The sequence below is a fragment of the Camelus bactrianus genome, chromosome 17 (assembly GCF_048773025.1).
Source record: "Camelus bactrianus isolate YW-2024 breed Bactrian camel chromosome 17, ASM4877302v1, whole genome shotgun sequence".
NCBI lineage: Eukaryota > Metazoa > Chordata > Mammalia > Artiodactyla > Camelidae > Camelus > Camelus bactrianus.
Window position 1 is genome coordinate 8,037,222 of NC_133555.1, and position 13,132 is coordinate 8,050,353.

General features: G+C 42.1%; 1 protein-coding gene across 11 annotated transcripts in view; it reads right to left on the bottom strand.

The window, feature by feature from the left end:
- GRM7 (glutamate metabotropic receptor 7) overlaps positions 1 to 13,132 on the bottom strand; it is a 769,912-nt gene that overhangs the window by 299,109 nt on the left and 457,671 nt on the right. For all 11 annotated transcript variants that reach the window (XR_012499878.1, XR_012499877.1, XR_012499876.1 and 8 more), the window contains exon 5: positions 3,827 to 3,967. Coding sequence is in view for 1 of the 11 variants with exons in the window: in XM_074344432.1 (XP_074200533.1) it covers positions 3,827 to 3,967 (141 nt within the window). In the remaining 10 variants the exon portion in view is untranslated. The remainder of the gene's footprint in view (positions 1 to 3,826; positions 3,968 to 13,132) is intronic.

Sequence of the window (13,132 nt, forward strand, 5' to 3'; positions counted from 1 at the left end):
CATCTGTATGTTTTCCTTCTCCCCATGACCTTGGTACCCCCACAAAGCCATTATTCCCAAAGAATCCTATTCTAAACTGGTCTTGGTGTCAGTGACATACTAGTAAGAGTTAAGGGTGAACCCACTTACCCAGCAGGGCAGGCGGGGAAGCATAAAGACAGCCTAAAAAAAAAAAATCACATCTGATCTTTCTCCCCATAAGCAACAAATAATCTACAGTTAACTATGAAAAAGGCTTACCTGACTGTGTGTAGCTCCCACTATCTTCACGAGAAAATGTAGCTCTACTATGAAGTACCATGAATGGCATTAGTACCTGTCAAATAGAATTTGCCTTTTTTTCTGTCAAAGCTTAAACCACCAATAAACTTGCTCAACTGCATGGCCCCTTGGGGTATAGCAGCCAAGATAAACCATGAGCAGGATGGGTCCCCGACAAGTCAATCTCCATCAATGAAAATTAGGCAAGCATTAGAGAAGATGGGATTAAGAATGTCTAGCTCTCAAGGTTGAGATCTTGGAAGTGGGTATCAAGGAAAGTTGGGATGTTCTTAAAACATTGAAGAATGTGGTAGCTTTCTTTGTCTGAAGGAGATTTTTTAATGCATATGGATAATTTATACAATAAGGATTACATGGTTGTTCAGGAAGTTTCTCTAAGAATCCATGCACATGTAGCCCCATGATAAACTGTAAAGTATACAAAAAGTTTACTTCATGTTGAATATTTATTTTTTTCAACAATTATTCTCCCTTCAATGACTTTTTTTTTTTAACCATCTTGGGCTTTTAGAACTTACTATTTTCCCCAGACCCTGGGAATCTGCTCCCTCCAAATAGCTAAGGGTCCTACACCTCATTTTCAAAAGCTGTTGGACCAGATGACTGATTCAGTGACAGTCAACTTGGAGTCAATACATAATAGCTCATAATGACTGACAAGGTTATACATCCCAGAAAACAAAAAAGTTTGCATTTTAGCTTGTGTCCGAATCCTAGGAGTAAATATTTTAGACTTTCTTATTCTTTAGCAGTGATGAGTCAGAGAGAGATCTGTGATGTGGGCTGTCTTCTGCAGTCCTCAGATCAAAACATCTGCCAACCACCTGTCTGCAATGCCATTCTACTCGCTCCTCGTCCGTTGCTTCTCCCAATGTGCCCATTCTTTTAATGTTTCAAAATCTGGTTACCAAGGCAGCTTTCCCTTATATCACCCACATCTTTAAGTCCATCAATGCCTTTCCTCTCCCAGTCATTCTTTTCCTTCATTAAAACTTAATTTCTCACCCCAAGAAATCTCACTGATACAATTCAATGTATCATTTCTCTCCACTTTTTCTTTCCCTATAGTTTAGTAAATCTCAGCACGTCTTCTCTCATTTTTCTACTTTCAGGTTGAGGTTATACCTAATGTCAAGATTTTTAGAATTGTATCTTGGGAATGTTTCCAAAGCCAAAACAAATTTAGTGCAATTTGGAAAAAGAGAGTACAAGAAAAAAAAAAAAAAACAAAACTGATCACCTACCAACTTATATCCAATACCAGGAAGAACAAGAGACACAATGATAGTAACAGTATTTGCCTCCACTCAGCAGGGCACCTCTTACCACAATGGAAGTGGTCAGGAAGGAAAAGGGGGGAGGAGAAGACATTTACATAACTTGGGGCCACAAGTAATTTAGTAACTGTGAGCACAGACTTTTCACATGGAGGGAACATGATATGAAAACACAAACACTTCCATATCTGAAAGGTAAGGCTTTGATAATGAGCTTCTATGGTTTTAGAAACCCAAATGCTCCATGATCAGCACTAAAATGTGACTACAGATAAAACAGTCTGGTTAGAGTACATGAAAAGACAGGAGACTGGCCTTAGACAGAACAAACCTAATGGCCACCAGACAATTCATTCCACCTTCCAGACGCTACAAAACACCAAATGCCAGAAAGAGCCAAAAAAACTCTCATCAATCATTTAGACTCCTAGTACATTTGGATGTCCCCTGTCATAGAAACAAATTATCCAGATGTCAAACTAATTTTTCAGTTTCCACCTGAAAGCTTTGTGTCACCTAGGTCTAGTCAACATTGAATTAATTTTTTTCTTTTTCCTCCAACACTACAAGGATCATATAACTGAAAACACTATTGTTACATAGTACGGTCCAGAGAGTTTGGTTAATCCGATATTCCAGTTAACTGAGTTATACACCCAATTATGCATCATATTGATTTTGCATCATTATTTTTATTCACATCTTTGTTTATATCTCATCTTCCCTTCTTCACAAAAAACTCCTCAAGGAAAAGGTCTAAATGAAAGCATCCTCACATCATTCATGACATTTTTAGTAACATGCTTTATATACATTATTTTTCACTCATAGATGTTTACTGAATGGGTGAATCTACAATGTCTGGATGACTGATATTTGAAGACCTCCATTGCAAAGACAAAGCACACATGAGTATATCCAACGTAATTGTGCTTTCCTGATTGTACTGAAAACATTTTAGGTTTTCGTGGTACCTCAAGGTCATCATTGCAAATGTTGAAGGCTGAAGTATAAAGCTGGGAAATGCCATTTAACAGAGGGCTAGGTAATATGATGGTACAACATCGTACACCCTTGTATGACACCTCGCACAATTTCTAGTACCTACAGGATAAAGACCAAATTCACGTATGTCCCATCATGGTGTATTCTTTGCCCGGATCTCTATATTTGCATCCTGAGCTCACACATTTGTCCTAGTCTCTGTACTTCATGTTTTTCTGATTTTCACATCCTCAGAGGTACCATAATTTTTCCTGCTACAAGCCCTGAGTATGCTATCCCTCTACCAGAAATTCCCCCTTCTGTTCTTCCCCATCCCTAACCAGCCAATGCCTGCTTGTCTTTGGAGATGGCTTCTGCTTCAGTAAGAGTGAAGTGTCTTGATTATATGCCCTTACAGCCCTCAGAACATGCATTGTAGTTTATAATTATGTATTCATAGAAAGATCACTAGAATAATGTTGGTTTTTCTCCCACTACACTCTAAGCAGCACGACAGCACGGTCCTTTTCTGGTTTGCTCACCATCAGATCAGTGGTGCCTAGCACAGTGTTTAGCAGAAAAGAGTCACTCAGTAAATATGTGTGAATAAATCAATGAATAAATGTAATTTTGCCTTCTGATTATTGCATATATAAAAATATATATAGACATACATACTCACGAACACATACACACACACACACACATATACATACATGGCATACACACTAGTGTTTTTTATTTGGAATACTTATGCAAGGTTACACAGGCAGTGAAGTGAGTATCTTAAAGTGTATTTTAAATAGCAGGTAACTTATTAACCAGGACCCTATGAAAACCCATTAGAATGCTCATTACTCTAAACCCAAGTACTCTGTTTCCTTCAGCAAATATATTGTCCATTGGTAATACTTAAATCTGATACTGATATGGAATTTGCCAGAGATTTTGGCCCACATGAAAATGACTTCATCCTCCTGGCTACAACATGAACTAATATTTATCAGCAAGAGCATTCAAGACAACATGACCTCTTTTGAATTCAAGGAATCAATGAAAACTGTCAATTACTGCTAGATGGACAGGCAGAAAATAATACATTCTTGTCTGTACTCCCCTTGTCCTGCAGGACTTAGGCTCCTGTTCCATTTTCTGAACAATCCAGTAAAATTCAATTTGCTTTTCCAATTTGTCTCCAGCCAAGCTTCCTTCTGTCAGCTCTGCAGACATTTCAATGCTGGCCACGCAGAGTAACAGGAGAAGGACAACGAGAATGAAATTACCTGTGCATTTGCGGTCTGTGTCTTCTTTCTTTGACCCACTAATCGTCAACTTGCAGTTGAAGTTTTCCTCCCAGTATTCGGCAAACCATACGTTTCTTCTGTTGTTTTCAAGCGTGCGGGACGTAAAATAGGCATCAAACCCTAAACAGAGTTAAATGAAAAGGTCATTGCTTACAGGGCACTGCTGCTGGAATGTTTGGAAATAAAAATACAAGTGATGGTTTTTCTTTGTTTTAATAGACCGGCTGCTCTTTTGTGTCAATCAAAAAAACAAAAAACAAAAAAGGAAGGAAGGAAGGAAAGAAAAAAATTTTTAATGCTACCTACTAACCTATGGCGAACTTCCTAGTTCAGTCTGTCAGGTAGATGTGTGGACTACAAGTGGCATTTTCATTAGAGACCGTAGGAATGACACAACGATCACAGCATGCCATGTGCCTCTAGTGACCAGGGACAAAGTGTCCTCATCATCACCAAGATAATAAGTGATAATTTCAGTGCTTCTCACTATTGACCAGATTCTGCTTCACATGGATTCTTTTTTTTCCCCCATTCACCTCCAAGCCTATGTGATAGTTACTATCACTTTCATTTTGCCGATGAAAAAAAAAAGCCTTAGAAGAAATAATAGTGTGTCCAAGGTCAACCATTATCCTGTATTCTGCATCCCTAACTGTGTGAGCTACTGACCCATGATTATCATTTTAAGAAGCCTCTGGCATTTAATAATGACCCATTATGTAACTGACTTTCCAGTCAAAAGGAAAGTAAGTTTTTGAAGAGGCCATAGGTATGACCCCAACATAAGCATACTGTTGTTCATATAGAATTTAAGACAAGCAGACTCAAGAGAGCAAATCCCCAGGAAACCTCTAGCTACCTCTTTAGGATGGTGTAGGCTTAAATGTTCCAATGGAGTCAGAGGTCCTGTGGGGATCAGAACAGATTCAACATCACAAGGCCTGGGCTTGAATTCCAGCTCCACTCGTCTCACTAAGTCATGGCAAGATGCGCAAGTACGCGCTGGACCTTTCTTATCTTTCATTTACCTGCAGGATGAAGATGACGCCACCTGCGTGCCTCACAGCCCCTTGTTTGTAGCCATAGCAAGAACTAGAAGAAGAGGGACTTGCTTTCACATGATTTCAATTATTCAAAATTTCCCCTTAACCTTATTTAAGGCCATGAGGAAAAACAGCTCCCAACTCTCAACTTCACAAGAGGACATCAGATTAATTTTATTCACCACTACCTTCCCAGCACCGAATTCACAGCCCAACAGACATATAGTCACAAAATTTGAAATAAGTAAGTAAGACAGAAAGAAAAAAGAAAAAAAGAAACCTATAAAGCACAGGACATCATCTAACATTTTAGGGGAAACAGAATATTCTATATCTCTTAGATTATTTCCAAGAACAGGATTCTTGACCTGGCATCCAGGCAAATACCCTTTTATATCCCCTGCAGTAACTGGTTTGAGAGTAATTCAGCTGTAGTATCTGATTTCACACTGATATCAGTACTGACTGATCTGTCAGTCTGGCAGAAAGCCCTCCTCCCACCTCACTGTTCTCCCCCATCCCTGCCTCCAGACGTCTGTTCAGGAGAGTAACAATGCCTAAATCAAGGGGAATCTTTGGGGAAAAGATAGAAGAGCTCCCCAGCGTTTCTGGGAACACTACATGTATGCATTTGGTCATGTATATGCACGCAAGCACTCACACCTGGTGACTAATTAACTTTCACTTTTTTCTCCATCTTTGCCCTCGCCCTCATCACAAGGGGAAAAAAAAAAAAAAGCAACAGTGATAGACTGCAACTGTGGGGTTCCTAATGGACTGTGTTTCCTTCACGCCCTTATGTGGCCTCCTCTGACTTAAGCTGCTTCTTTGTTCATGGGACAACGCCAAGTGCAATGCAAGCAGAGGCTGGAAAACACTTTGCTCACTGTACCTCATCGTGGGGAGACTCCTTATTGGAATCCAGCGACCAGCTCGAAGAGGAGTGGCTCGGGGACGTGAAATCACGTGGAAAGGGAGGAGTCGAGCCGGACCCCAACCCTGTCAGCAAAGCCTTTGTGAACCCTGCAGCCGTCCAGCTGACTGTGGTAGAACCACTTAGCTGAGACCAGCCCCGATTGCAAGCCGTGTTAATAAGTCTTAAATCACTAACACGTGAGGCGGCTCCTTCTGCAGCGACGGAGATCAGAAACACTCCTTCATGATCACCGCACCCTGAACCCCTCTCTGAGCGATACCCAAACAGCACACGCTTATGGAAGAAGCAGCCTCGACAAAACACAAACAGATACAAACTCTGTGGCCACATGCCACGGGTCTAACCTCAAGCTAGACTCAGAGTAACAACTAGGAAAACGGCTCAAATTGTAGCACCGATACATACACACCCCAGCTCAGGAGGAAACATCTTCACAGAAAAAGTTAATTACCTCAAAACAACTCTCTCTTCAGCCTCTGCTGAAAATGCAAAAACACGCTGGTGAAAGAAGGAAGGGCGTTAAAGCTAACTAAGACGCAGGTAAAAGACGGCGGCGCATTTGAAAGCGCGGAAAGGAAACTAACGCAGCAGGCACCTCCTCCTGTTCTAAACGAGAACCAACAGGCTTCCGGAAAGCCTGCACCGAGCAGGAAGGGGGTGAGCGGCAGGCTTCCTCGTCTGGACCCCTGTCTTTTACTCACACACCTAGTTCACTCTCAGCTGCCTTCTCCTCCTCTCCTCCTTGCAGCAGGGACTCACCTGTAGGCTGGACACGGCTTTCACTTCCCCAAGGCACGCGCATCAGCTTCCCGGGCACCCCACTGGCCGCAGGTTCTGGTTCCGGAGCTCCGGGGCGGGACCAGAGCGGCTACTTCCTCTACAAGCCCCAGCTGCTGTGCGAGCAGCGCGTGCTCTGAGAAGCCGGGCTTCTCGAATCCTGAGTTTTTAACAAGACCCAGGTGATGCTTCTGTTGCCCAGACTTTGACAAGCAGGGCTCTAGAGCAAATCCTGAGCTTCCGCAAGTGGGATTTAAGCAGTTCCAGCCCGATTTGTTAAATCTGAGCATCGTTACCTTCTCAGCCTCTTATTTTCGCCCTGGTTCGGATGAGAGGGTCTTCACTTTGCTCAGTACCCTGCTCCGTATGGCAGGAGCTCTGCCTGGCATCCTGTGACCCGCGGGTGAATTTTCCGTGTGTGTTCACTTCATTTCTACACCCCTGAACACTGTGGCTTGGGGCTCCTTTGCCGCCTCAAAGGCTGTGTTCCTCCCCCTTTGTCTCCTGTTATCATTCTGGGCTCCCCAGCCGAGGAATTTCAATCCTGGTGCAATGTTTTAGTGTTTCTAAGAAGATAATCTGAAATAGCCTCGTGTCTTCACTACCTCTTCTGAAGGCCCATGGCCTTGAGGGGAAACTCAGAGCCCTCAGCCAGGTACCAGCATAACATACATTGGCTTTTGGGTAGTTTCCTGGAGATCTGAACTCTCCTGTCGGTAGAAAAGCCACACCGTGTGGTGGTAAACTAGACATCACAGTCACAATGGCGGGTTTGAACTGCATGAACCTGAGCAGATTACTCAAGTTTCCTTGTCAAATGGAGTTAACATTAATACCTACCTCATAGGGTTGTTAAGAGGATTAACCGAACTATTATTGGTAAACCACTCAGCATTGTGCCTTATAAAGTAAAATATGGACTGTCGATTCTTCAATAAACACACACATCCGTTTAATATTTACTGAGCATCTACCTTGTGACAGGCATTGTTCTCTGCACTCACAAACTTGGGGAATAAAACATACATGGCCCCACGTGGGATTTAGAGCCAGCCTGGTAGGGAAGACTTGAAAAAGTATCATTTAAATAAATATAAAATTACAGTTGTGATCACTTCTATGAAGGAAAGTTACATGGTGTCTTGGGAGAACAGAGATAGAACTGTGTTAGGGAGTCAGAAAGGGCTTCCTGGAGGGAGTTACTGCACTGATGAAAAAAGGGAAACATAATTTAACTGGGAGTGGGGATGGGCAGAGATTTGGCATTTATTCAGATGGGACAGCATATGCTAGGAATACTGAAGTCACTCTAGCATTACAGAATATCCCAGGACAACTGGGCCTCCAAAATGAATGCATATAAATAGCCCATCTTCTATAAATATGCAACCCAGTATTGCTACTAAAATTCTAATAATTCAATGGCATAAACGTTTATCCAATGAATGGATGTTCGTCTCCAAGCAGTTGTCAGAAGTCCTGAGGTCAGACAGATTTCTATTTGGTCATATAAAAAGCTGTACCAATAGTTACGTTAGAAAAATAGTAAGCATTATATATGCATTTTTTTTCATTAAGTGTCACATAAAAATCCTAGGAAGTAGGTACAAATTTTATTCATAATTTAGAGGTAGAAACAAAGGCTCAGAGAGAAATCTGGGCCCAAGTCTGGCTAATTCCAGCTCCTGGTGTTTGCCCCCATCCTGTAGAGCAGAGAGTCACACCACTGGGTGGGCATCCCAGTCATCTGGAGAGCTGACGGCACGGAGGCCGGGCTCACAGAAGAAGTTCAGATCTGGGTCTTTTTGTTTTTTCCCAAGTTCGCTACAGTTTCTATAGCCTAGCAATTTTATCTGTTTTTTCAATCTATTTTTATCTGTTTTTTATAAGGAATAGGCTATTTAATACAAGATGTACAGTCACCAAGGTGCAACAGAGTCCGAGATAGAAGCAGAAATTAGAATAACTCTCATCTAATATCTGTCTAGAGGTGTGTGTCTGTGTGTATTACAGTGAATTGATATTTTCTTCTCATTTCTACTAGAACTCAGAAGAAAAGTGATCTGAACACACATCCTTTTATTATGAGTTACATTTTCTGAGTTTTAAAATGTAACCCAAGGAACCAAGATGAGGGTTTGAGGTCACAGGAAGCAGAATAAGAATTATGTTAAAGGAGAAAGGTCATTCTTTCATGTAGCGCTGATTAAATTCTTAGTATTATAGTGTTCTTTTTGTTGGACAGATGATTTTAATTTTAGAAAGTAATCTGCAGGCAATTCTAAAGCAAATCTCCCATCAGGTACATGTTGAATGATTTCCCTATAATCTTGGAAGTAAACTGAGGTCAGCATAGAAATAAGAAGCAGTGTTTTAGCTGGTTATTACAAAACTACATTTCTCGGGTTCTTTGCTTTTAACTGGGGTTGCTGCCCTCAAACTCCTGAAATTTGTGCTCGAGACAAGGGCGTGCAAATCAATAGACACATAATTCATCCCAGGTGGTGGGTGTGGGAGGTGACCTTTCCAGCTGAGAAGAAAGCAAGTTCTGGCAAGTGTGTGGGATGAAAGGAAAACTATCAGAGTGTCGAAAGGGGGTCAGAGGCCACAGCTGCCTGCTCGGCCAGGGTGAAGGGAGGCTGGCAGATACTAATGGAGCTTCAGGAGGCATCAGAATGTGATCCGTAGCCCTGGCTGCTGCCTTATGCACACAAGTCATGCGCTGCGGGTGAGAAGATCCCTGTCAGCCTACACCCGAGGAAGGACCCAAGACTTCCTGTTCACTAGCCCATAAGGGAGAGGCTCTCAGCTCTTCCTGGTCTGCCTCTGACTCGGGAAGGATGGAATCAGGACCCAGAAACACAGCTCCTGGCCCACCATAGGGATGTGATGCTAGCAGAATAGATGAAGGAATCAATGAATAAAATGAAGAAGAAAAAAGACAGATGGGACCAGAGAGAGAGGGAAAGAGAGAGAAGTTGGGAGGAGGGGGGGGGAAGGAAGGAGGAGAGGGAGAAGGAAGGAAGGAGAGGAGAGAAGAGGGGAGAGGAGACAAGGGGAAGGGAGGGGGCTGGGAGACAGACTTTAATGAGGAAAAGCAGTGGGAAACTCATTCCCTCCCTCCTGCAGAGATGTGGGTAAATCAGAAAAACACATTTTGAAAGCAGGTACTTGTTTCATGTCCTTTTCTATTTCTCTAACTCATTGTAGTGGGTTCAACTGTGGCTCCCAAAAGATGTGTCCATTTCCTAACCCCTTGAATGTGTGAGTATGACCTTACTGGGAAGATATATGGATATCGTCTAATAAGAAGTCATACTGCAAATGTCGTTAAGAATCTGGAGATGAGAGCATGGTGGGTGATCTGTGTGGGCCCTAAATCCACTGCCAAGTATCCTTAAAAGGGATGCACAGAGGAGAGACACAGGGAGAGAGAGCCACAGAGACGGTCGTGTGAAGATGGAGGCAGAGACGGAAGTGATGCAACCACAAGCCAAGGGACGAGGAGCCGGAAGAGGCAAGCCAGGATCCTCTCGCAGAGCCTTCAAGGAAACATGGCTCTGTCAACACCTTAATTTCAGACTTCCAGCCTCTAGAACTGTAAGAGAATAAAATTCTGTTGTTTTAAGCCACCAAGCTTGTGGTCATTGGTTGTAGCAGCTCCAGGAAACAAATACAACTGTAACAAGTAAACCGCCATCTGTTTGTATCCCTTTCTCCAGCTTCTCTTCCGTCTGAATGATGTCAATTGTTTCTCAGATATGAGGCACTGATGGCTGGTGGAGTATATTTAATCTAGAGACTTGTTCTATTTCGCCCTAGAGTATTTTAAAAATCAGGATTTCACTTGTAAATCCAGATTTCTGGCTTCCCTTGTAAAGATCGATGGTCTGGGAATACAGACTCCATGCTCACATGGTAGCCGTCAGCAGGTGCTGAAAAACACCTCTTCCTCTGCTCCTTCAGGAGGCCTGAGCTCTTCTGCTCACAGTATCCCCCCGACCCACCCCTACCATCTCTGACAGGTTCCACCTGAGCTGCTTTTCTCACTTGTAAGACGTGTGTGGTTGTCACGGTAGACACTGAGCTTTTTACCACCAAGAAATGCATCTCCCTTTAACACACCTTGGCTGCAACTGGAGTGATATACAAGTGCTACTGAAATGAAAAATATTATCTCAGGCCCCTAAGACTATGTCCTTGAAAATAATACCAACAAGGAAGGAAAGTTGGAAAAGCAGCAAGATATAAAACTGAAGAGAATCATCTATTTTCACATCCACCAACAAAATCATTTAAAAGATGTGCACAAGAGACAGCCACAACTAAAATAACTACCAAAAAATACCTATCCAAGAACAAGCTGTATCTTTCCACTTCATTAAGTTGACTTTTGTCTTTCATTAGACTTTTAAAGTTTCCCTTATGTCCATTCCCTTGAAGCTAATTTGTAAGTTGTCTGTGATCTTGAGAGAAAATATTAACATTTTCTTTTTCTAGACATAGACAAGCTGCTTTTAATGTTCATATGGAGAAAATATAAAACCCAAGAGAACTCTGAAAAAGAAGAGCCATTGTGCTTGAGTGTTTGGAGATGTTGAGGAAGGGAATGAAGAAGAAAAGGACAAATCCTATGATATTGTGATAACAGATTATAAATCTCTCGGAATGAAAAGGGTAATTTTGACACAAGACCAAGGAGATCAATGGACCATTGGCATAAAACAAAGTCCTGAAATAAACCCAAATGCACATGAGTACTTCATATATAAGAGAATAAAGGTAGCACTTCTAATCACTGGGGACACACTGCCCTCTTAATAATAATCTAATAAATATCATCCCGTTGGATAATTTGTTGGTTCACAGACTCCGGAATTCCCTGGGAAATGTGAAACTAGCTCCCATACCCAGAGGGCAAGGACTCACCCAAGAAAGACACAGAACACTCTAGATTGGTATTTGGCAGTTATAATAAGCAAGAGAACTCACATACAAGGCTGATCTTGCATGACTGCCTGCTAGAATCTTAAAAAGTTATTATACAGACCTTAACAGGGTTCAGTCCCTTATACTATCCAGATGGTCTCCACAGCACCTTACTTTCTCAAGGCTACTTCCTGGAAGATGGCTCCCACCATGAGAAAGGTGGGCAGAACTTACATTCCAAGAATAGGGGACAGGGTAAAGAGCCTCTGATCGCCTGGGTCCAGCTTGAGGGTCAACCTAAGGTCACATCCTCTTAGTGACCTCCTCCAACCTAATTGTATAATGATCAAATTGGATCCCAGTGAGAAATCTGACATTCTATTAGCCCACAAGAAACACTGGAAGCATTGCACGGATTTAACCATAGTAAGTGAATTTGGGGTTTCCAGTCTCTACAAGAGGGTGAATTGTAGGAACTGTGGATCCTTTAGCCTTGGTTTGAGGCCACCTGCTGCAGGATGTCTGCATTGGGTTCAGGTACCACATGGCGTGTTCCCGGGTACCCTCTGTAGTTGCCCTGCCTGCTTGTGGGCACTGTTGAGGGCAGTCGGTTCTTCGTTGGCTTCCCTCCAGAAACTTGAAGTTTCCCTGGCAGACAAAGACTGCCCTACTCATCTCCGCCTTCCCAATTCAAGTTTCTGTAAACATTTATTGAAGTAAATTGAAGTTGGAGACATGGAAATCAGTTTGGCAAGAAGATCATTACTGATCAATTGGGACAAATTTAGGATCTCAGATGCACCCACAAATTTGCTGGCTGTATCTACTGATGAGATTGTGGAAACTAGCCATTATTTTTTGAGAAAACAAATAAGAATTATTGCAATGGAAATTATTCCACAAAGAACAAAAATCCCATGGGGAGTGTATGTGGATGAGGCAGACGGAATAATGTTTGCAATATTATTCCACAAAATGCCTCCAAAGGGCTGTTGCATATTATATAATGCTAGAACGCCTGCCATCTTTCATTCCTCTAAGCTGCCTGGGAAACAGAAGGGCACTTTCTGCAATCTGAACACACTTATATGTGAATGTATATGGGTATAAACAGCCCATGTTAAATTGACAGTTTAATAGTTAAAATGGTTAAAAGCAGACTGGAACTAGAATTCTCAGGTTCAATTCCTGACTTTGTTACTTGCTAGCTAGATAACCTTGAGCAAATAAGCTAATTGGTCTGAGTTTCTCCATCTATAAAATGGGGATGATGATACCATCTGCTCCACAGGACTGATGTCAGGCTTCCGTGTGAGGAGACAGGCAGTGTTTCAAACAATGCATAGCATGTAAAAAGAGTATAAATGTTAACTAAACTAGTAGAAAATTAACACAGACACACATGTAAGGTGAGAAAGAACAAGAGGAGGAAACCTGGGAAAATTTGCACTTTAACACTAGGGACTATGAATGAAATACTCAGTTATGGAGAACCTGGCATTGAAGTCAGAGGGACATGAATTTGAATCATTGCTCTGCCAACTACTAGCTATTTTATTTAACTTACGCTAAATCGATCTCTTAGGTTTCTATTGTTTC